Here is a 26,432-nt window from a genome sequence, read left to right on the forward strand (position 1 = left end):
GAAATAAAATATCGTAGAATCAATAAAATTACACCGCCCTATCAGACAGCAATCTTGCCATTTTGCTTCAACTAGTCTGCTTCCTCTATCCTTGTTTGTATCTGCATGTGACAGGAATACTGAATGTTTGGAATTATGTCAGGAAGTAAAAAGCAACGTTGGTTGCGTACAAACAGGCGATGTATGGAGTGAGTGATAACATTCAAACAGATTCATTTTGAAATTTAATAAATGTAACACTTTAGAGTCGCCACTTTCAAATTCAACCTTGCAAAGCAGACTGGGGTAGATCACAAGGATTCTTTGCACAACCGTAGAGTAAAGCAGAAATCATGAATATTTGTTCAGACTTGAAAATCGCTTTTGAATTGAATCATGGTCCCCTAACTCAGAATTGAATCACTTGATTCTCACTGCTACTATGTCACCACATCAAAAACCTGACATGAGCGTAAAGAGAAATTTTCTTCTTATTTTAATTTCCCTAAACAGACTTCCTGTTAAGCCCAGAACACGATTTAAAACTCTCTATTCACATATTGCCTTCCCAAATAGTAGAGATCTCACTGTTAAATGCTCTGTTACAGACAGAGCACTTTGCTCGTAGACTGTGGGTTTACTCATGGTTTGTAGAGTTCAAGGAATGACTTGGAATTCACGCGATTGACTCCAGATTGACAAATAATGCATAGATCGGAAATTTTAACACGATATGCCACAATGATGCACTACACACAGTAAAGTACATTGGATTTGGAGTTTGGTCCTCAAAAAAAAAAGAAAAAAGAGAAGAAATAAAAATAATCATGTGAAATGAACATCCAAATCTCAAATTGTAAATATATATCAAACCCGCAATGGCCACGTCGAGGACTCAAGGCCTGAGTGTAGGCCGCTTTATCCCCTACGCCACCACAGCATGCCCCACAAAAAATATATTTCTAAATATGAATTGGATGCATTTCTGTAAAAGGTTGCTAGGCAAAATTATAAAGAATGAAATGGAATGATAAATCTTATTGAACTGAAATTTCCATGTGTTGTGCCAACAGAGCCATCTGATCACATCCCATGTGACAAATTTATTACGTTACAGATATATTAGCTGTTAGGGTAAAGTAATAGATATTCACCTCTGTTCAATGCCCAGATGTGCGTTGATGGAGGCATAGCGTGCAGTCCCTGTCAGGTTCTTGTCTTCTCTGTAGGGGATGTGTTGTCGTGTTCGATTGTCTCTGTACTTCTTTGCCAAACCAAAGTCAATAAGGAATAACTGAAAGAGAAAGAATTCAGTCTTTATTCACAGAGGACTCAAACAGCAATATGAAAGTTAACACATTAAAAATGGATGAGTAAAAACATTTTATCATTCAGATTTTTCACAGGTAACTGTCACCAGCCCCTTGTACTATACTTTCCTTTGTCCAGAAGATGTGGGCCCTCAGATCACTGAGAAACTATTGCTGGAATGTGTTGAAGTTTCAATAGTACGTTTGTACGTGACATATGTAATGTGCAAGTTCAATGCTATGAAGCTTACTGGAAATTGCCTGAACCATAAACAATCATCCTCCACTGCCAAGAGAGAAGAACCGAGCAAAATTTCTGTTAATGTTGAGCCAAATTGAACGGCTTTGTTCACGTCCCCTGCTGCAAGCTAAAACCACAGGCACACTAGAATTCTAAAACAGCTTAGAAAATCAACGTCATTGTTCACTGATTGGCCTGGTAAAAATTCTATCGGAGAAATCCAAGTCAAAGGGAGACAGCCCAGACTGTGTTGTAAAAGATATATTTAAAATTAATTTATTTCAGTTTCCTCCATAATGAACTCCATGAGTAAATTTAGAAACGTCTGCACACTTGCACCATGTGGTCAGGTGTGTGTAACCTGTCAAAATGGCCTTCAGATTTTACCTCCAACATTCAAAATGACTGGTCAAGGACAGAAACTATTTGGTTAATGCAACACATATCAAGTTTTACTTCAAGTTATCAATTGGTTGTGTCAGCTGGAATCTGACACAAAATTTTGTCAAGACAGAAGTTATTTTTGAACCAGAATCTATGAAAAGAAAAAGCCATAGGTCATAGAGCAGACAATAGGCCTGATGTATGCTATTTCTCGCTCCAAGACTTGACTGCTTTGCTGAGCACAGAGGGCAGTCTGCTTGTTTATATCTCCAAACTACTGCCACCTAACTTCTTTTTAGAGAATCAGCAAATAACTTACTGGTGTATTACCAAAACCACCTGGTTTGAAGTGTGATTTAGTGTTTGAGTTACACCACAGTCCAGCCCAGAAAAAAAAAACATACAACAAAAAACTGGTATCAGTTTGGAGTATGGGCTTGCTTTTACAAGTGTGTGTACTTGATATTAGTATGAGGACATCACTACCAGAAACAGTTTTTGAAACCATTTTGCAGATTGGGCAAATTTTAGAAAACTGATTTCACGTTTCCTTGTGCAAGACCTAAATTAAACATTGCCCCTATGCTTGAAAAACATTCAAAAACATTCATATTTTATCATAGTATAAAATAAGATGCAGAATATACAAATTAATGTTTGAATACACAATACAACCAGCTTTTAGGTCTCCTTCAGGATTTCAGGAGTTGTTGTAGACGTCTTGATTTAACACAAACAAGAAACACAAAATTTGGGTTCAAATGGAGCAAATCCAAAGAGACAAAAGATATTTTAGCCAAAGATAAGGACTGGTTCAATTGCTATAGGTTTGTTTTGAAACTATTCTCTGAACTACGACCAATCTTTTGGGTACAATACAAAGAGGAGATGTGCACTGTGGAGGTTAGCAACACTTAAAACTCAGACATTTTTTGCCAGATGAAAACTATTGTTGACCATTATTGTGATTGCTTGTGGAAATATGCATATTTTGCATGAAAAATACTATTACTTCTTTAAAATTACCTTTGTATTTTTAAATATTTTTCTTAAGCATTTTGGCAAAAGCTAAGAGCACAGAGCTACAGATGGAAGATTCCTGGCTTACACCCATTCTGCAACTGGAAACAAGTTTACGTAGTAAAAGTAATTTCACATGGACAAGAGCTCTACCCTTTTCTGTACATCATTTAAAAGGCCAACATTAAAGAGTAACTTAAGGGTAACTTTAATGCGAACCAGTTAACTAGTTTAAATGAATGACTTTGACCTTGTACATTATAAAAAGCACTGGATCAATGGTTGGTAAAAGTTTTTGTTAAGAGGCATTTCCATTCAAGTTTCATAGCACTGAAACAGCACTTATGAAATGATGTCTAGATGACACTAAACTTTCTTCTTTAAAATTTTCTCAAGACAGAAGTTATTTTTGAACCAGAATCTATGAAAAAGAAGCTACTTAGTTGATCACCTGATCTGGATAACATTAAATTGGCCTTATTTTTGATTAGGACATGTCATCTCACAGTAAATAAGCTTAAAAGATTTTCTCTCCTGCCCCCATCTACAGAATCCTGCAGAAAAAAAGACATTCCATCCAGGGGTCAGGCTGAAAAACTAGTCAATTTGTTACTTACTGTAAGTCCACATCACAGTTAAAAGTCTTCAGCTGATCCAAAACGTTGCAGCAAGAGTTTTGACAAAAATGAAAGAAATCAAATTTCTCCTATTTTGTCTTCCCTTCTCTGGCTCCTTGATAAATCGAGAATATAATTTAAGATTAACCTTCTCACATATAAAGCCCTTAATAATCAAGCTGATCCATATGTTCCTAGCAAAGGTTTAGGTGACCCGAGCATTTTTCTCATTGTCTTCCACGACTCCCCAACATGCATCACTTGTTATTTCAACTGTTAACTTTTTGTTTTCTTTCTATAGAAGCTATATCTGGTCTAGCTGAGATAATGCAGCCATCCTCTAATATTTCTTCCTCTTCCATTATTAACGGATGAACTGATGTAGGATTACATCAGATGTTTCTTCTTGTGCATTCTGCTCTGTCTTCTCAGACTCCGAGTTGACCATGGCAAATGACCATTTGCACTAAACCAGGTTCTGGTTCTGCTGGAGGTTTCTTCCTGTTAAAGGGGAGTTTTTCCTCTCCACTGACACGCATGCTTGGTGCGAGGGATTGCTGTAAAGTCAATGACAACGCAAGACATTGTTGCAACGTTATCATCCAGGAGGAGTGAATGCTGCAAGTTACATAGAAACTTTTTAATCTACTTTGAATAATTAATTGAGGATTGTGTACTGTTTGATAACTAGGATCAATTGGAATATATGTGAATGAATAAAATTTTTTTGAAAAGTACCTTGAGATGACAAAAATATGAAACATCAAAAACATCAAACCCATCAAAAACATCAACATTGATGAATTATTGCACAGGTGTCTAGTGGGTCTGCATAAGCTGTGGCTGCACATCATGGGGAGGAAATCATTCTTCAAGAATTAACAGTCAGCAATTCTTTTGGTACACTTCAAAAATATTTTCAGAACTTTTTGTCATCTTCTTCTCACCAGAGCGCTCATCTTTCCTGGAGAAAGCAAACTCATCGGCCACTTTATTAGTTATACCTATCCAATTGCTCAATAACGCAAATGTCAAATCAGCCAATCAAGTGGCAGCACTCAATGCATTTAGTCATGTAGACATGGCCAAGATGATGTGTTGCAGTTCAAACCAAGGATCAGAATGTAGAAGAAAGGTGATTTAAGACAATTTGAACATGGCATGGTTGCTGGTGCCAGAAGAGCTGGTCTCACTATTTCAGAAACTGCTGATCTACTGGGATTTTCACACACAACCACCTCTAGGATCTACAAAGAAAAAATATCCAGTGAGCGGCAGTTCTGTAGGTGTAAATGCCTTGTTGATGCCACAGGTCAGATGAGAATGAGCAGACTGATATAACGAGCTGATAGAATGACAACAGTGACTCAAATTACCCCTCATTACAACTGAGGTATGCAGAATAGCATCTCTTAATGCACAACACGCAGAACCTTGAAGTGGATAGGCTACAGCAGCAGAAAACCAAACCAGAAGCAACCCCTGTCAGCTAAGAACAGGAAACTGAGACTGCAATTCGCACAGGCTCACCAAAATTGGACAATAGAAGATTGGAAAAACGTTGCCTGGTCTGATGAGTCCATTTCTATTGCAACATTCAGATGGCAGTCAGAATTTGGCATCAACAACATGAAAGCATGGATCCATCTTGCCTTGTATAAACAACTCAGGCTGTTGGTGGCGGTGTAATAATGGTGGGGGTATATTTTCCTGAAACACTTTGGGCCTATTCATATCAGTTGAGCATAGTGTCCACACCACAGCCTACCTCTGAGTGTTGTTTCTGGCCATGTCCATCCCTTTATGACAACACCATTAAGTAGCCATCTTCTGATGGCTACCTTCTGATGGCCATCTTAACTAATGGCTACTAATTAAGTAGCCATCTTCTGATGGCTACTTAAAGCAGGATAACATGCCATTTCATAAAGTGTGAATCATCTCATACTTTTTTCTTGAACATGACAATGAGTTCTCACTGTACTCGAATGGCCTCCACAGTCACCAGATCAGAATCCAATACTGCACCTTTGGAATGAGGTGGAACGGGAGATTCGCAAAATGGATATGCAGCCGACAAATCTGCAGAAACTGCCTGATGTTATATCAATATGAACCAGATTCCAGTACTTTGATGAAACTATGTCACAAAGGATTAAGCAGTTCTGAAGGCAATAGAGGGTCCAACACAGTACTAGCAAGGTGTTCCTAATAAAGTGGCCGGGGAGTTTCTCCCCAAAAGTAATCAAAATACTCCATCAAGTAGCAGACATTACGAAAAAATTTTACAAGTTTCATACCCAAAGAATATTATTGTAGGTTATTTGCTTCAATATTATTGTAAAATGGAATCGATGGGAAGTAAGTGTAGTAAGGAAGTCCTTTGTTACTGTACCCAAGTATAATTTTCCTGTATCCGTACTTCATTACATTTAATAATGGATACTTTCTACTTTTACTCCACTACATTTTACAGTAAGTATCTGTACTTTCTACTTCACTACATTTCTGCAAAGTCGTTACATCCAAGTTACATTTTTTCTTCCTTTAGAATGTGAAATTCAGGGACTTAACGTGGCACTATAAAATCCAAGCAATAACATGACTTAGTAACTAATTACTAAGTCAATCTGTTGTCACCCATTGCTTCTCCCTTTCACTCGCACATGGCACTCCAAGACATGCTCAGCGGTTTTCTCTGAGCGGGACAAGATGTCTGTCTAATCGTCAGTAATAGAATTCTGCTACATAAATCATAAGACTTGGTGACATGTAAAATCAGCAGCGCTTCGTCCAACTTTTAGCATCACTTGGAAAGGAAGCTTAATGAAAGGTAAACGATGTGAACGTGATGTTAGCAAAACGTTAGCAACATATGTGTTATGTTGCATTTGAGATGAAAGAATAGTCGTCATTCATGTGCTGAATTATTGTGTGGAGGTGTTGACTGAGGTGTCGCATATATGGGACAACGCTGTAACCAAAGTCTGCTATGTAGTGATATGACATTCATGAACTATCCGATTCTTCTGGATGGATCTTTACTAAGTCCTATTGGACTGAAGCCTCACTGAGAGCTGTTATTTGTTCTTGTAACTATCTGCTTATACAGCAGTAGCTATTGTTATTTTATTTAATTAAAAAATATTTATACTTATTTAATTGGTGAATAATTAAAACGAACGTAAGAACGCAGAGCATTCTCATTGCTCTTTTGTTTTCGTCTGCTGTCATGGTGGCAGACATTGCACCTGGAGGGAGGGTGAGAACAGTCACGGTGCTCCTTCTGCTTACTACTTCTTGCTTGTTACACCTCCACAGTGTTCATAGTTGGGTGTTGTCTACTGTTAATGCATTGCCTGAATTGCTATGTTTAATAATACAGACAGTTGTGGTTTCTGATATGGACAATATGGGCAACCGCTCAGGGCATTATCTTTTTAGGGATGGCAGGAGACCTCTGAGGATTGTGACACAGTCATGAAAACAAAGCAGAATGAAGAAATTGAATTGACAATGATATTGGTTAAATTCATTTCATCTCTAAGGATTTAATATCTAGGTGTTTTATTGGAATGTGGATCATTCAGACCAATTTAAGAAACAATTTTGATAGATACGCTTAATTTTATTGTCATGTAGCGCGGGGGTGCTGGTCTTTGTCTCGACTTGGTCTTGTAATAGATGATCTTGACTACAACACTGCTACGTGGCTCCTTGGTTGCATGTCCTCCCCAACCCATCTTCTTTCCATCCCCTTTCTTCTAAAATAAATGCCTCTAGTGGCAAGAAAAGTGAAGTTTATGCTATGTTAGGACAGGAGACAAGATGTGTCCACCTCTGAAATTATGATACATAGATTCACATATTTAAGTCTAAACTATGTTACAGAGAGTAAACACAATAAAAACATGCTTTATCTATGGCACTGTTCATTAAAATGGCACATTTCTGGTGTTTTAAAATTAAATGTGATAGGTACACTTAATGATATTGTGTTAGAGATAAGGCCTGTCACGATAAACGACAAATCAATTAATCGCACGATAAATTAAAACTATTGACCTCATTTCAATTATCGTCTATATCGTTTCTTCCTGCCTTTTTCTCTTACTGTTGATGACACTGAATGAAAAAAGGCTCAACTCCGGTGCTCTCCACTGACCCACCATTTCTTAATTCCTTAGTGTAATGCCCAGCGCGCGCTGCACCATCTTATGTCGCCGATTGTCAGCCCTTTATCAAAACCTGAGAGACACATTAGCCGACAGCAAGCCTAGCTATAACGGTTCTATCGATCCGTGTTGTGTCCAACAATGGACACAAAATAATAAGTCCAGTTCACTAATTTTGAAACCAGGCATTAATCAATTCCTGACTACAATCTTCCTGCAATGCATGTGGCTACTGTCAATCCTGATTGAATGAAAATCATTGTAACCTATTGACCTTTGGAATGAGGTGGAACAGGAGATTCGCAAAATGGATATGCAGCCGACAAATCTGCAGAAACTGCCTGATGTTATACTCCATCAAGTAGCAGTCATGTTAACGAAGAACAGCTGAAAAGTTACCGGGTTTTTTGGTAGAAATTTTGCTCCAACTCCTCCCCTAGTTATTTATACTTTTTTTGCACTAAATGTTGAATAAACATTCATGTTGTTTCCGATGTCTACTGGACTTCGGGTTGCGCTGTGTCAACTGTTCGGGATTCTCTCCGTGTTTCCCCTCAGAAAGCAGAGGAGAGTCCGCGCTTTCTGATTGGCTACCGGTCACATTCAACAGGTTGCGTTAAGCTCCAAGTCTGAGTAAATCCTTGATTTAGATCGGAGCTGCCACAACGATCTACCGTAACACACAAGTGACAATCTCAGAACGAAGAACGTTCTAAGATTGCCGTTCGGGGTAAAAAAATCCTGTAGTTTGAACTATTGCATCAGGCAGTTGGATTCTTCTCTATTTAAATCTAATTATTACTGAAGGGCAATAAACTATACAGACTTTATAATCTGCACTCTTTTGGTTGAATGCAGTTTTTATTTCCACTTTGGCTTTATGTTGTTTAGATTTTATTCAAGTCCATTTATTGTTAATGGAGACTGAGAATCTATTATTTTTGGTTTTGGTTGTTTTATTTATTTTGTGTATCAGTTCCAGTGTTAAGTGTCTTTTGAAAATAAAGTGAATCTTTGGCAGGAAGTCGCATGTATTATTACGTAATTTCCATTAAATCAATGTAAAAAGGTCTTCAAACAATATTATTGTTTATCGCAATAATTTTTGAGAATTTATCGCCCAGCAAAATCTGTTATCATGACAGGCCTATTAGAGATTAGGTAATGCATTCAGCAAGTACTTTTACTTCTAATACTTATGTAGTTTTAAAAGCCAGTACTTTTTTACTTTTACTCAAAAATAATAAAGTGGTAATTTTTCTACAGTACATTTTTGTCTGTATGTTTGTACTTTTACTTAAGTACATTTTTGAGTACTTTCTTCACCACTGAAGATACATCTGTGAGCAAACCAAGCTCAAACAAAAAGACTAAACTCAGCATCAGGTTGTAGCTATGTTAAACTATGAAGATGATTTTTTTTTGTTTGTTTACAAAGTAAACTTGCAAACCCCTTTCAAATATTAAATTTAAATGTAAAACAATTTAAGGCTTGTACATTTCTCTGATGCAGTCAAATCAAATTTAATAGAATTGTCATTCTCAATTTTAGATCCATGATCTGTGTTAAAATTAAATTCCAATTATTATTAAGGCACTTAGAACGCTATTGTTATGCCGTCTTCCGATAACGTTACACAGTCATATTGTTACACTTCCTGTCAACTTTTAAAAAAATATTACACAAAAACACACCCTCACCATCAGGTTTAGCTAGATTTCTTGAGGAACCCTGACTTTGGTCAAACATGTACAAATAATTGCAACAAATATTCTTTCAAATGGTTCAAAATATACAATTCAGAATTCTTAATATAATATAAAATATATAAAGCATCAAGTTTCTCAGAGCACAAAACATGAATTTTTCTCCCCTTTTGGATAAGGCATATCATCATAAATACCTATTCAGCATTTTTTTCGATATTAGAACCAATATAGATGATATTGGGTTGGTTATATATTAAATATATATTAATTATAGAATAATCAATATGCAATATTGATTATTAGAGTTTATTGGTTAGTATGCCAAGATTTAGATAGTTAACTGGATACAACAAGCAATGCAGTATGACTTGGTCTGCAAACTTCACCCTTTAACTTTTGTCCAAACTATGAATAAATATTTAATTTCAGCTTAAACCATTTAAGTTTCCTTTTTAGCCAACAATGTAATCAGTTGTGGCAAATCAATACCCGGAAAACAATCCTGAATATTTGTGATATTTTAAAGGCACTTTAAAGTTCCAGCATTCACATTGTCGGTTACCATTCTTCATGCAACGCACCGAAGCTCCTTCTTGTTGTGACAGAGGTTTTAGCACCACCAATGTATCAATACCTTTATTCTAACGCAGATGATATCTGCAGAACTTGAAAAAGTCAGTTGTTAAAATCAGCTAAAAGTTACTCCGACTTTCTGTTGGATAAGGAAAATTTACCAGTGGTAACATAATCCAGCAAAAAGTCACATTTTCAATATCAAAATCACAAACTTCCGACAGTTTGAAGCGACAAAGAAGGGCAATTGAAAGTGCAACATGGCCTTAACTATTCTGAGAGGGGCTTTACCAGAAAGTTATGTGGCTCTGTTGAGGAGAGGACAGTGACAACTTTTAAATATTAATACCTTAAAAGAATATTGACTCGTCTTTCAGTTGCAAAACCAGAATATCTAGGGGGATTTTACATAGATTGAATATAATTAACATAAAATTCTAGCTTTAATCAAACTGCCAAAAGCAGAAAATCAGTTAACTTTAACTTGCAACTTCATTCATTTCAAGTTTACCGCTGCTTCAGCTCTGAGAATAAAATATTACATCAGGCATTCCAAGCAAATTATGAGAACAAAATGAATTGGGCATTGAGGAACACAAGTAGTCAAATTTGAAATGGCTAATATAACTGGAAACTATAATAAGTACACATGACAATTTTAATGGGAGTTTCCAATCTTCTCACACAGCCAAAAGATTACAATACATGTTTCCAGTACTATGCCAAGGTATGATGGAAGCTTGTGGACCAATGCAATTAAAACCAGCATACAATAGCAAAGCAACAAATGCTGTAGTGAGGCAGCGGGTGTTGTGGTAAATGTCACACCTGGTTTAATCCTGAGAAAGATGGGTCCTGAGAAGAGCTAACAGCCAAGCTTCTTTTCCTCTTCCCCACTGACGAGTCTAAACACTAGGGCAGACAGTAGAGGGGCAGGGGTCAAAATTAAACAGCTGCTTTCCACCTTTAGTCAAAATTAACATGAGCAAAACAGGCAATTCTGTTGCGCCCACATGGTTTTCTCGGGTACGTGCAATCGGCAGTGTTCTGTGCAGCTAGAGAAAGAATCGGCTTCTGTATAAAAAAAAAAGTCCCACAGAGGATGAGAAAGCTACTAAAAAAATTAGGTTCTCAAGATTTGATATTTGAGGCCATCATTCAGGGGAAACAACTAAAACTATCGCTTTCTGAAGAAAACCTCTAGTGGCAAGAAAAGATGTAGAAGGGGGGCTGTGCAGGTACATATCTCTAGTCTTGTTTCAGCACTGTTTGCCAGAATCAGAGTAAAGAAAACTAAACACATTTGTATTTATTCAGCGGTGAACAAAGCATGAAACTGAATTCCTTCTTCACCACATAAAAACTTCTGAAGAATGTTTAAGCATTGAACAGCCCTTGAACTTTGGTGTCAATGCAATAATTATTCTATCTAATCAAAAATTTGGGTTTATTGCAGGCCAGTAAAAAGTTTGGTTTAAATTGGAAGTCTAGCATGGGAGTCGCACCAATTTTTCTGTAAGAAGCAAAGGATTGTCCACTTCTATAATCTAAAAGCTAACTGCTGAGGCTGTTTTTTATTTGTCATTGTACTTCCTAAAGAGGTAATGCTCCAAAATTTTATATTCATCCATTTTGTTCCTTTACTTTCATTAGGTGCTTCAAAGTTACAGTCTAAAAATATTTTGTGAATGTGTGTTAACTTGGTGCATCTCAGTTTCCGGTAATTGATGAAATGTTCAATAATGTTTTACCTTATTTCTGAAAGTGAGACTCCAATTCATTACACAGAGCCTTTATTTCTTGTAAGATTATTGATTATGGTTTACAGAGAGTACACCCACAAAACATTAGCAAAAAAAGTATTGGAAATCATATGAAGTTAAAAGGAAGGAATGTGTGGTAGGAAAATATGCGGCAGCAACAGGGATAATCATACCTTCGAGTAAAACACATCGAAGAGGCCGAAGTGATGAAAGAAGATAGTTTACCAGAATATTTTGGAGCACTTCATAATTCCTTCACCTGGTAAGTTTTATGGAGATGCTGTTTACATGTTGCTGCAGGAAGCTGTACCAGCTCACAATGCTAATGTACCAAATGCTGGTTCAATGACGATAGTGTTGAGGTGTGTGATCAACAAACAGACTACAATGATTCCACAGAAAATCTAGAGGACATTGTCAAGATGAAGACGGGTACTATAACCAACAATGCAGATTATCTAAAAGCTGCAATAAAACAATTTAAGAATTAAGTTGTTCAAGCTGAATTCCATGACACACTGCATTGATGCAAAATTTTATGTAAAAGGAGGTCCAACCAGGTACCAAGTGCATCAAAATAAACCCATGAAAACAGAATTTTTAGGTTTTTATCACCTGTAAGCCATATCCATTAAAATTACAAGACATGCTTGGAATATTTCTCTGCATTATGGATCTCTATATTACACAAGTTTCACTTTCTGAAACTGGTGACAAAATAGTAAACTTTGTATAGGGCTAAAGAATAAATCAATAATATGTCATGCAATAGACGTGAGTTCAATATCAATGAATGAAAAAAGTCTTAGCTTTAAATGGGCTGTGGTTGGCTATACATAAAATCTGCATTTCCTGCAAAAATGCACTGTGAATGGTGTAGCCCAACCACTGGGCCAAGGACCGGTACCGGTCCGTGGACCAATTGTTACCGGGCTACGCAAGCAATAATGAAATATTTCCATTTTATGTATTATTTCAGTCTGGAGAATCTTTTATTTTGAAAATCGTTTAACTGGATTCTCTCGGTTACGTCTTGCGCGCCAACATTGAGCCCACAAGCAGCAAATTGAGTAAGAAACAGATCAGATGTCTTTGGAAAGTTTCTTTGTGAAGGGGAAAAGGCCCAGAGTCAGGAGAATGGATTTATGGTAGGTGATTCCCACATTCCAAGTCCGCTCTGATTGATATGGTGACTGGCTCGTTAATGAGGCAATGAAGCCTTTAAACTGCTTCGCCACGTAGAGACCAGGCACCTTTTGCATAAGCAACACTTCGGGTGTCATCGTCTCCCATCACTCCCAGATGGGAGAAACAAGCTCAGGGCTCCCATTTAAAATGTTTCGTATCTGACATAAAATCAGTTCAGGAGGTCTGACATGGAGTAGACGTGTATCGAGGGAGCTCCGACTCAACTTCAAAATTTTTTCACCCTAAATAATATTTTAAACTTCTGCTCAGCAAATTCATAGTATACCATAACCCGATTAACAAGATGACGAAGCCCAAAGGAAATAAGAAGGACAAAAGCTCGGGGGATGAGGCCGTGGACGACCGGACCAAGCTAGCAAGCTTCGAGGTGGCTAATGCTAACACGAGCCCCGCGCGCTCTCCGGGTGCATCCGCCACCAATGAAGACGTCCTAGCTGCCATAAGCAAGCTTAGCAGCACGGTCGACACGAGGTTTGCTGAGCTCAATGGATCAATTTCCAGTCTCAAAACGGCGCTCGCCGATATTTGTGATCGTGTGACATCAACCGAGGCTGCAGTCGTGTCACAGGATAGACGGATCTCAGAGCTGGAGAAGAGGCACGATAGCCTCGCTGCTCAATGCTCTTTACAGCAAGCTAAACTGGATGATCTGGAGGCTCGCTCGCGCCGGCAGAATATCCGTATTGTAGGCATACGAGAGAAAGCCGAGAATGGTCGACCGACGGATTTTGTCTGTAAACTGCTACCCGAATTGCTGGGAGAGGACAACTTTGATCGGCCAATCGAAGTGGATCGGGCGCACCGGAGCCTAACGCAGGCCAAAGATGGGAAGGCGAGAGCCATCATCGTCAGGTTGCATTATTTTCAAGAGAAGGAGCGGGTGCTACGGCTGGCGAAGGAGAAGAGCCCTCTGCAGTACGACGGTCACCCGGTGTTCATCTTTCCCGACCTCACGTCAGCTGTTATGAAGAAGCGTCAGGCGTTCCAAGCCATCAGGGAGCAATGCAAGTCCAAGAGGATTCGTTATGGGTTTCGGTACCCTGCGCAGTTCATGGTTACTGTGAATAACAACACCGCTACATTCAGCACCCCAGAGGAAGCCGATAAATTTCTGAGCCAGCAAATTGAGGATTGGCAATCTGGAACTAAATGAAGCAGGAGACAGACCATTTTTTTGTTGCCATGTTTGAAATCTTGAGAAAGCGAGAAGTAAAAAATTTGTCATTGAGTGAGAAATTGAACTTATTCATTTTGATACTTAATTGTGAGGTTGAGCGGCAACCCGGGTTGGAGAGATGGAGAAGCTTGTTGCTAATCCTCCACCAGGTGGAAGGCTGGTTCTAGCTTTTAGTTGGGGGTATGGAGACACCGCTCCTGGTTCTGTTCAGTTATGTTGGGGGATGGGGAGGGTTCATTACGTTATTGGGAGGGTTGTTTCTTGCACATCGGCATGTTCTGAATACTGTACAATTATCTTCACAGTCATGCAACACATAGTTACTAAAATATATACAAATTGATGTCAACTGATCCAGATAAAGTAAGTATGGAATTAATCTAATTAGCTGGAATGTTCGAGGGATAAATAGCCCTCTAAAAAGAGGTAAAGTTTATGCACACCTGCGTTCGTTGAAGGCTGATATTTGTTTTCTCCAGGAAACTCATATCAAGAAAACAGCTGCTAAAGTTCTTAGTCCCTCTTGGGCCTCCCATGTATATCAGTCAAATTTCAGCACAAAAACTAGAGGGGTTGCAATTTTGATTAAAAAACATACACCTTTTGTTCACAAACAGACTATTTCAGATCAAGGGGGAAGATATGTGATTGTTAGTGGGCTGCTGAATTCTATACCAGTGACTTTTATAAATATATATGGGCCTAATTTTGACAGTCCCATTTTTTTTCAAGACCTTTTTAATGTAGTACCGGATTGGGTTGGCTCTAATATAATTATTGGGGGGGATCTAAACCTAATCCTGGACCCAATTTTAGATAGACAACACCCTCAGTCTAATTCATTCAAGAACAGGGAGTCACTTAAAACTCTATTACAATCTCATAATATGGTTGACATATGGAGACTGCTATATCCTGATGGGAGAGAGTATTCATACTTTTCAGCAGTACATAAGTCCTACTCTAGGATTGATTACTTCTTATTGGACTCTAGGTTGCTGGCATCAGTATCAAGCTGCAAATATCACAATATTCACATATCAGATCACGCTCCTGTGTTGCTGAACCTTAAACTAGATTTTAAAAAAGGGAGACAGAGCTGGCGCTTAAATAATGCACTGCTGAAAGAGAAGGAGTTTGTCTCCTATATCTCAGACGAAATTAAGTCATTTCTGAATTCTAATGATAAGGGGGATGTGGATGATTCAATGCTTTGGGAAGCAATGAAGGCTGTTATAAGAGGATGTATAATCTCATTCGAGGCAGCAAAATGTAAAGAGTCCAAGTTAAGGTTGGATGAAATAGATGACCTGTTGACCACCTTAGAAAACGCATATAAATTAAAACATAGCCCTGACATTTTGAATAAAATAACAACTCTACGATATGAATATAACTCTATTATGTCAAGAAACGTTTCTAAATTACTGGTTCAAGTCAAACAAAGATACTTTGAGTTAGGTGATAAACCCCATAAGCTATTAGCCCGCCAGCTTAAACAAACACAGGCCTCTAGAGCCATACATCGTATTAAGCTTGAAGATGGAACTTTACTCACAGATCCGGATAAAATCAACGACTGCTTTGCAGACTTCTACACTAGTGTCTATCAGTCACAAGGAAAATTGGACATTGAAAATATGGACAGATTTTTTGAAAGTTTGAATTTGCCAAAACTGCCATCAGATTCAGCTGAGGCTCTGGAAGTCAACATAACTTTACAGGAAATTGTATCTGTTATTTCTACACTTCCCAACAACAAAGCGCCTGGTCCTGATGGCTTCAGTGTTGAGTTTTTCAAGGTATTCAGTTCCAAATTATCACCTCTACTTTTGCGTATGTTAAACCACTCTAAGCAAGCAGCAAGACTGCCTCCCACCCTATACAGAGCCAATATCTCACTTATTCCTAAACCAGGCCGAGATCCAGAAGTTGTTACATCCTACCGCCCAATATCATTGTTACCTCTAGAAACCAAGATCCTTGGGAAAATTCTAGCCAATAGACTTAAAAAGCACATATGTTTAATCATCCACCCGGATCAGACTGGCTTTATGCCAGGTAGGCATATGTTTTTTAATTTGCGTCGTCTTTTCAATATATTATATTCAAATCATTCAAAGGAGTCCATTGTTGTCTCGCTAGATGCACAACGAGCATTTGATCAAGTAGAATGGCCTTATATGATGTATGTTCTTAAAAAGTTTGGTTTTGGGCCTCTGTTTACGGATTGGATTGAAATAATTTATTCACACCCAACTGCCTCGGTTATTACTAATCAGAATATCTCCCGCCCCTTTGCTATTCATCGTGGTACGCGTCAAGGCTGCCCCCTCTCCCCATTTCTCTTTTCGGTTGCTATTGAACCTCTTGCTGCCAGCATTAGGCAAAACCTATTAATATCTCCTATTGAGATGTTTAATTGTAAGCATCACATTTCGCTGTATGCTGACGACATACTCTTATACATCTCTAACCCACAGAAATCACTGTCTCCTCTTTTGACGACGATCAACAATTTCAGCAGTTTCTCTGGTTTTTCTATTAATTGGGATAAAAGTGAACTAATGCCGCTTACTACAGAGGCTGATTTGGCATATCTGAAGTCCACATCATTTAAGATAACTTATGACTCTTTTACATACCTGGGCGTGTTGGTAACAAAGAAGCCAGAACATCTTTTACGGCTGAATTGGCAGAGTAAAATCCAACAACTCAAACAGAATATTGATTTCTGGAAAACTCTCCCGCTATCTATGGCTGGCAAGATTAACGCCATTAAAATGGTGGTATTACCATGATTTCTTCACTTATTTCAATCTGTCCCATGTTTTATAGGGGTATCCTACTTCAGACAACTAGATTCTATTATTATTCCCTTTATTTGGGGCTATAAAAATGTCAGGATTTCCAAAGTACACTTATGTAAACCGGGAATGGTGGGTGGGTTTTCCTTACCGGATTTCAAGCAATATTACTGGGCTTGCCACTTATCCATCTTAGCGTGGTGGAAGAAGGGCCCACTCTCATCTGATGAGACCTGTCCTTCCTGGTTATCCTTGGAGCGTCTGCACTGTTGTAATTCATCTCTAACTGCGCTCCTTAACAGCCCCATTAAAGTCAATAAAACACGCTATACCAATAGTTTTGTCATTAGGAATACCATCAGAATATGGAAACAGATACAAAAGTTTATAAAAGCTCCAGAGGTTTACTTTGATACTCCTATCTGTGAAAATCATTCCTTTGCACCAGGTCTCTGTGACGCCGTCTTTCGGACGTGGAGAATGAAAGGCATTGATGTGATAGGCAACCTATATATCAATGGAACTTTTGCATCTTTTGCACAGTTATGTTCTGAGTATAATCTTCCCCCATCAAGTTTTTTCCGTTATCTGCAGGTTCGGGACTATGTTAGGAAAAATGTCTTGGATTTTGGAACTCTAGCAAAACATGAAACCCTGGAGGAAATAAATAGATTTGATCCTGCCAATCGGGGGGCAGTGTCATACTTTTATAAGATCTTTAATAACGTACGTGTAGACACAACCAAGATAAAAAAGGCCTGGGAGGATGAGTTAGGGCAGCAGCTATCCGATGAATTATGGGAGGAGGGTTTGAAAAGTGTGCAAGACTGTTCTGTCAATGCCAGACATAATCTCATACAGTTCAAAACATTACATAGACTCCATTATTCGAGGGAGAAGCTGAGCACTTTCTTTACTAGCGTGTCTCCAGTTTGTAGTCGCTGCCGGGCAGCCATTGGTAACTTGACACACTCCTTCTGGTCATGTGTTCAGCTTCACTCATTTTGGAAGAACATTTTTCATTTTTTTTCAACAGCTTTTGGAAAGAAATGGGACCCAGAACCACTTATTGCAATCATTGGGGTCTCCAGTGCTTTGCGACCAGCCACTAAGCAGGAGAAAACGGCTGTTTTATTTGGTACAGTGATTGCCAAAAGGTTGATTTTGAGATTTTGGAAAAAAGACTCTGTGCCCACATTTGATCTCTGGTTGGGGGAACTAGCAAATACTCTGCATCTGGAAAGACTGAGATATTACAATGAAGATAAAGTCAGTGTGTTTGAGAAAATATGGAATCCTGTATTAAAATCCCTTCACTGAAAAACTGTTAATGACAGACCTGCCACAGTTGAGATCTTGTACTCACTTTGTGATGTACTTATGTTGTTGACTTTGTGAGTGCTTTATGATGTGCCGATTTGGGAGGGTAAGGAATGGGTGGGAATTTGATCTGTTATGTTAATCTATGTATATCAGTATGTAAAATTTAATAAATAAATTAAAAAAAAAAAAATAAATAATAATAAAAAAAAAAAATTAAAAAAAAAATTAAAAAAAATCAGTTCAGCCGATAGAAAAGAAAAGAAAAAAAAAATTCCTTTATCCACACCGACAGATTATTTGTCTGAGAGACCGAGCGGAGAAAACCATGTTTTGTATCCAGATGTCACGGACATTTTCACGAAAGTAAAATGTTCGTTTTTGTGGCGCATCTGTATCTTATTTTGAAGGGATATGTAAACGTTACGATAGCGACCAGAGTCAGCATTAGAGTAGTGGTCGAGACTAGATGAGAGGAGTGAAGCTTGTGAGTTTTAGGTCTGGGTCACACGGTATGATTTAAGGATTGTCTGACAATTTTTCCAAACCTCTGTGACCACACACAACACGCACCGATAAAAATCCAACAGGCTCGATTGGTTCGTGTGTCCAACAATACGGCAGGAACAACACACCACACACAAACCGATTCCAGAAGTAAATCCAGTAAAACCCCCAACATACCATACATGAATTTAGAATAATCAAACACGGATGAAGATGTAGAAGCAGCATTGATAGTTTTTGGACTCATTTTAAGCAATAAAAGACAAAACAAAAAGAAAAGGCATTTGATAAAAGGCGGCGGGAGCAGACGCTCCATTTGCTGCACTATGATTTGGTGGCGAGTTATGTTTTTTCATAGTTAACATTTTTAACTGAATAAACAAACACAAATATAAAAATGACCTTTACATATAGTAATAAACATTTCCACATATCACCTCCGATGTCCACCGTACTCTCAGTTGCCATGTCAACTGTTTAGGATTTCCTCCATTCTTACATCACTGCGCTTTTTGATCGAGTATTTGTCACTCCTAGTCAGGGAAAGCCCCACAGGCTGCGATAATCGGGACAAGACATTATTGAACATGCCCGATTTTATAACAGGCATATTGAAGGGGCACACACCACCATCACACACTGCAGGACGTTGTAAAATTGTCGTAAAGGGAACATTGTGGCAAAATAATAATAAAAAATAAATAAATTTGAGGACCCCCAAAGCAAAATTGCCAAGTCTCGACCGGTCCGCGGTAATAAAAAGGTTGGGGACCACTGTGTTAAAAGATTAAGTATTTTCTTATTTGTAAAACCAATACCAACAATAACTTTACAAGACCCTCAGTATTCCTCATTTTAGTAGTGTGGTGTAGATTTCATAAAATTACAACTTTATTCTCGCACTATCACAGCTTTAGTGTCATATTTCAAACAAGTAAAAAAAAAAATCAAATCAAATAAATCTGGCCTCAATTCGTCATAAGTAATGGCGGCTCTCAGAAAAAAGGCCTGGGTATAGATGAAGCTTACCGGTTTACTGTCATCATAAAATGCACTTTTCATCTCTTCTGACAAGCTGGAATACAAGCAATATTGTTGCAATGATACTTATTGAATTAACAAACTGAACTTTATTGTTTTGAGTTTCAAAATTTCAATGAACCACAACCGGTCATTTAAGTTTTTTGGATAATCGGGTCATAGGATGGTGGAGCCAGTTAATACAGATAAATTCTTAAATATCAGATTCACAATAGTATATTAATTGGTGTTTGGGTGCGTGTGCATGGCAGAGGTTGAAGAAGTGTGAAAATTATTACACACCCTCTCTGTTTTAAAATAACAGAGGGGACAACAGAGACGTACAAAAATTACATTCTACATGTGTGGGAAAAAAAAACACATGCAACTACATATAACTGAACTATTAGCTAAAATGTTGTAAATTGCATGTGAACCAAAACTAGCAGATTGACTAATATTAATCCACTCCATTTAGACTACTATGTTTAGCTCTTTAAATCACAAATTGCTGAAAAGCTAAATTAGGTGTTATGTTTGCTTGAACTAACCTCACAAATTGAAATGCTAATTTTAACTCATAAAACATTAGCCATCCATAATTTACACTAGCAGTGGCTAGCTTAACTGCCATTGTTTTGGCTGTCAAGAGTCACTGTTTTCACAGGGTCTGTAAATAGACTGGCACTTCTATGTGTGAGAGTAAGCCTGTATCCAGTTTCATGAGGGGGTGACAGTCCAGCCAAATTTGTCACAGAGCTTCAAAGCAGCAAACAATGCCTCCAAACCACTCGAGATATCTCAGGAACCGTAATAGGTAATAGATATGGATGTCATTCACTCACAATTTTTATTGGAATGAATAGTGGAACGATTCTGTTGTAACCAATTTTTTAAAACGTATAAAAAGACATAAAGCTGAATCAAAAATGTTGATATAATGGGTGACGCCTGAAACTATTCCTTCTATCTTGGAAACTATTAGGGCTACCGATAAAATTCCTTCACAGTAGGCGTCAGGAAGGGCCAGTGAACAATCATGCCTTCTTTCATGCAAAAACCCTTTTCTGTCTTTGAGCTGTAAAAGACTAAAATATGCCTCATTTTGGCACTTTTCAAAAAAGGATTTGTGAAAATCAGATTTTCAATTTTCTAATAGACAAAAGTTTAATGGTGAAAATAGCACAAAGTACGCAGAAGTAGTGAAACAAGAACAAAGAGAATCAGGAACACAGAACTAACAGCAGTCATGAAATCTGTATGTAATTTTTTTTAGTCAATTTGTGAAGTGTATAGGAACTAGTTCATGCTGGTTTTGTGAACTAAGTTCAAAATGCTTATAGTGATGTGTACAGTGCAAGAACATACAACTTTATTCAGCTTTGTGAGCCACAGTGTTCAATTTAGTATTTCTGTATTCAAGGGGGGAAAAAAGATGTGACAGATGAATGGTAGCAATCCCACATGGTGTTTTAGTTCATCATGGTTATCAATAGCGACTTCCAACAAGACGCAACCCACACATCTAAAACCAGGGTTTTCCCCACAATATTTGCTAAGCCCAGAGGTCAGGGCGCAAAGGCAGTCCACCATATTTTTTAATTAAGAGTCGTTGACAGGAAATGTAAAAATATTGCTGGGTAATTATATATCGCGGGCAAACATTGCCAGTGAAATGCTATCTACACCCACAAGTATAGAGTCTTAAAAAACAACAAATCAAAAAAGAACAATTAAAATTATTATTTGCACTTCTGTTTAAACTATTTTTAAGTCAGCAGTTCCAGAAGGACCCTCAGGACTTTGGGGCTCCCTCATAAATGCAAGGCAATTCAAAGTGCTTTACATGAATTGAAAGAAAAAAAACTGAAATAAACCAAAGAAAAGAGCAAGAGAAAAAAAAGAATAGAATAATGTTTAACTAAAATATATAAACTAGATGCTCCTGACCTGGGTTGCCAGATAGGTACAAATGCTTCATTCCTGTTCAGAGTTGCTGGACTCTAAGTTTGTTCTATTTCCTTTTCTGGATTAATAGTGAGTACTCTACTGTTTCTAACAAGTAAAACAAAAAGAGGAAAGGACACATTAGGGAAGTATGCATATAATAACATTCAGACAAAACATAGATATGGTTGGAAGGCGGTGACCTCAATGACTGTATGTGCATGCTGTTTGTGCATTGCGTTTATATGGTCATGATTTATGAAGTTCAGTCTCCCGGCATGCGTCCGATATGATGGTGTTCTCTCGCAGCATGTCCTTGGGAGTGGCCAACTCCATAGTCACATGGATAAGAGGAGGGGTAATGTGGGAAAGAGTGTTATGTTTACATATCTTCGAGGAGATTTTAAGTATACAGCTCTTCCAAGGTCAACACAGAAAAGTCAATTCAGGTACAGAATGTTTTAGGTTGGGTAGATTTTAAATTTCAACCTCCCCTGAAGTCTCACTGATACAACTCAAGTTCATCCCAATTACACAAATTAATGTAGCCGTTCCACTGAACCAAAGCTAGCAACGTCTCCAAGATCAATTCCATCCTGCTTGTGAGTATTAGAGTCCTCACAGCTGGGCTGCGAGGACTCAAATACACGTATCCAATTTCTGTTTCTGTCCCACACTTGCATAGCAGTCTCACTGTTCGCTAGCCGGCCCAATCCGTCACAAATTCGTCAATATGCCAGGGTCTAACACAAAGTGTCTAATTAAAATCCAGTGTGTATCCCGCCAAGTATGTCAATATATATATATATATTATATATATATATATATATATATATATATATATATATAATATATATATATAGACATACTTGGCTATATATATATATATATATATATATATATATTGACATACTTGGCTATATATATATATATATATATATATATATATATATATATATATATATATATATATATATATATATATATTGACATACTTGGCTATATATATATATATATATATATTGACATACTTGGCTATATATATATATATATATATATATTATATATATATATATATATACACACACACACACATAATAGGATAAGTTGATGAAAAGAAAAAAAAACTACAAAAAATAACAGTACTAAGTAGATAAAATAAAACATCACAACAGAAAAGTTACAATATCAAGCCTCAATTAAATGCCAACGAATAAAAAAAACAAAACTTATGTGATCTTCAGGATCTTTTGAAACTTCAGAATCAAGGGGCAAACCCATTCAACACTTTAAGTTGTTAAAATAATCTTAAAATTCATTCAATATGCAACAGGTAACCAGCGTAACAAGACTAATATTGATTTTATATAGCCAAACTTAAGAAATTGAGCTGCTGCATTCTGGATCACTTGAAGATGCTGTGTCAGGCATTTATTTATGCCTTTATATAATTAATCACAATACTCACAAGGTAATGAAGGCATAAATCCTAAAAACTAAAATAGGACTTTACTCTTGCTAAAAGCCAAAGGTGGTAAAAACTTAATTTAACAACTGAACTAACTTGTTTGTCAAATTTTAAACAGCCATTAAACACCAAGATTCCTGGCAAAAGTAAGGCAAAATGGAGCTACAGAACCAAATGAAGTGAAGTAAGGAATGTTTTGACCAAATAATGAGAAGAAAATTTCGGTCCATCCATGATTTTACTTCAGCTAAACAATCTATTAGATAAAACAACCACACCACAGAACAAGTCATCAGTGATGTTTGTTTTTGATGTTTGAATTTTTTTCTCAGGACATTGCAAACATTTTAATACATATGTAAAGCTTTTTTTTTATTCTATACTGCAGCTTTGAGCAGATGGTGAGTGTGAGAGTCCACTGTCTGAGCTCAAACGGCTCGATGTCTGTGAATTATTACTTCTCAGTACAACAGAAAGAGCAGGGGAAACCACTGTATTTTACCTCCTGTATTTTATATCTGTCCCCATCACCTCCTCGCCTGCTTGTAATATCCTCTATGACATTACTGTGTGGCAATTGACATATCAGTTACCGTAGTTTGAAACATTTTTCTGAATGGGCTTACGTTGATTTTAGCTTGAGTTGTCATAGTTTTTCTGACCCACCTCATCTCGTATCCGCTCACTGTTGTCAGACTATGGTTAGCTGAAATGGCGCTACTTTCAGAGGAGCGGGGTGGGCCGAGAAGGACTGAGGGATTTCTTTGGATAAGTCCAAGGTCAATGAAATCAACCAATGAGCTGCCACGGTCCATAAAAATTATATTTGATACAGTGAACCCTCGTTTTTCGAAGGGGTAACATTCCAAAAAGAACCAGTGAAAGGCAAAAAAAGAAATGTTTGAGCAATTATTATACAATGAAATATTCAATAATACATTGAAACCAAAGAACAAAACCTTTCAACAAGCCCAAGCATTTGTTTAACAAATAAAAGTACTGTATAAACATTTGTTTTGTTTTTTTACAAATAACTACTGTTCTGTAAAATAATAATTTTAATCATCAATACGAACTGAGGGCTTCAAATTGCAGAGATCAGCACTGCCCCACCACGACCCGAGTCATTGGATTAGAGCAGAAGAAAATGAAAAATGATTCTGAAAAAAAGTACAGTAGGAGAAATAGTGACTCACGTGTATTTCACTGCTCTTCTGACTAAGCCGCTGCATCCTGACTCCGCTCTGTAGCGTTTTTTTTCTTCTAAAGCCCATGGCGCAGGTGTGTTTTTTCAAGAGAAGAATGTAGTTATAGGTAGTTGTTGTTGCCCTTATTTGTTCTGGGCAAAAAGATTCTATTTGAATACCATGTCCAAAAGTTTAACTTTTTCTGCAATAGTTAGCATCTTCCTCTGTCTTTTGGGTCCGACCCAAGTGCCTTTGTCGGTGCAGAACATTTTGTCGACATTATGGGTTTCAGAGAAACGTGAAATTGCAAGAAAATTTGCAAACTTAAATTTGGCAAGCTGTTTTACGTACTTGTTCATATTAAACCACAACGTTATTAAAAGGTGAACCGTGTTATAGAGAGGGCTCACTGTGTAACCTATTGGGCTACCAACTAGGAGAGTTTGTCAACTCTTTTACCACATAGAGAATTGCCTGATGGGGACATCTAGACATTTAAGACAGGGAGGGTGTAAGCCCCTGGGTTCCCAGGAATATAAATATGTTATTGTTGATTCTTAAAGATACAATAATTTCAAAATCTTTTGGTGGGAGTTTGAAATGAGCAAGAGTTCATTAAAAAGAAAAACAGTTGAAGTAAAAAGTATATTAAATTAAAATATTGTGTTCTGTCACTTTAAGAACGAACAATATTGGGTAGTTTGTATGTAAAGTAAAGATCAATACGAGGTGTGACAGACTAGAATGCTGTGTATGTTTTTTTTTGGTCGTTCTGCCTGAGAACGGTTGCTATTGGGCGATTGCACTTTTCTTGAATTCTGATTGACTGGGGGGTGGGACTAATCAGGGTACTGAGAGAGAAGAGGAGAGACGACAAGGAGATTCGGTGGAGTTAACTGGGACTTTGGTTGGCCGTTTTGGTGAAAAAGCGGCTAAAAGTGCCACAACTTAGCTGTGCACTAGCGCCAAGGGACAGCTGACAGTTCAAGGAAAAAGCGGGTGGTGAACTGGATGGTGAAGGTCTGCTTAGGAGCCTGTGGAGAGGAGACCAGCTACTCTTGCGTTAGGCCCGCTGTTTTTGGATTTGGCTGCGGTTTCCTCCACCTTTACCGAGAAAGGCGTGGATTAACTGAATGCTTTCTGAATGCTATCTGGTGGGACGAGTCGTCAGGACCTCATATAATCCCGTCACTGTGGATTGAGGACCAGTGGTGAGTGTCTTCAGTATCAGGCCTGCAACGGGGGGCTTATTGACTGTTTTAATTTTTTATTTTTTTTGGTGGGCCCACTGATTAAAAACTGTTAATTATTTTATGTTAATGTGTTAAGACTAAAGGACTTATGTGTTTGGGACTGTTCAAAATAACTTAATTTAGAACTCCAAAAGAAAGGGAAAGTCCCTACTTATAAACCAGATGGTTGAGAAAGCCTGTTGCACTTTTATTTGTTTTTATATTTTCTGGTTATTTTAAGGTTAATGCCAACAAAAGGATAATACCTGTGTTGTTTAAGTTCTATTCATTTAGCCAGACATAAGGTCTGCTGGTGACCATATTCAGTGTGAGGGTATAATTTCACATGTGGTCTACTTTACTTTTCATTCTGAAGTATAGTAAATACATATTTTGCCCTTATAAAGTCTCATTCTTTATGCGTCAGACATAGGGAGTTCAACTAAGTTTAATTCTTTATGACAAATCAGTACCTGGTGGTTCATGGGAAATGTAGTGAAACCAGTTTCTTGGGGTGTAACATTAAATAACTAGAACCCTATAACTAGTGCTATATCTAGCCTTAGATACCAGAAAGCGCTACAACTGTATATTTTTTTGTTAAATTCTGACAGCCTATGTCCATCCCATAGTATGTGCATCAGTCTGTAGTCCAGACGGTCACTCCTCCCCTGGACAGAAGTTCAAACTGAATGCAGCTTATTTTTTCCCCTGTTCAAATTGTCAACCCACCACAATGGCGAGTGCATTGCTCCAATTTACACGCCACTTCAGACTTTTACCTGC

General features: G+C 37.7%; 1 protein-coding gene across 7 annotated transcripts in view; it reads right to left on the minus strand.

Annotated features, from left to right (window-relative positions):
* Window positions 1-26,432, minus strand: part of csnk1a1 (casein kinase 1, alpha 1) — a 72,974-nt gene that overhangs the window by 29,663 nt on the left and 16,879 nt on the right. For 6 of the 7 annotated variants that reach the window (XM_055023649.1, XM_055023648.1, XM_055023645.1 and 3 more), the window contains exons 5-6: window positions 10,838-10,921; window positions 1,134-1,273 (exon numbers count right to left, since the gene is read on the minus strand). In XM_055023649.1, coding sequence (XP_054879624.1) covers window positions 1,134-1,273; window positions 10,838-10,921 — 224 coding nt within the window. The remainder of the gene's footprint in view (window positions 1-1,133; window positions 1,274-10,837; window positions 10,922-26,432) is intronic. The other variant, XM_055023646.1, reaches the window with a different exon arrangement.

This window comes from Poeciliopsis prolifica, unplaced genomic scaffold (assembly GCF_027474105.1).
Source record: "Poeciliopsis prolifica strain line A6 unplaced genomic scaffold, Auburn_PproV2 SCAFFOLD104, whole genome shotgun sequence".
NCBI lineage: Eukaryota > Metazoa > Chordata > Actinopteri > Cyprinodontiformes > Poeciliidae > Poeciliopsis > Poeciliopsis prolifica.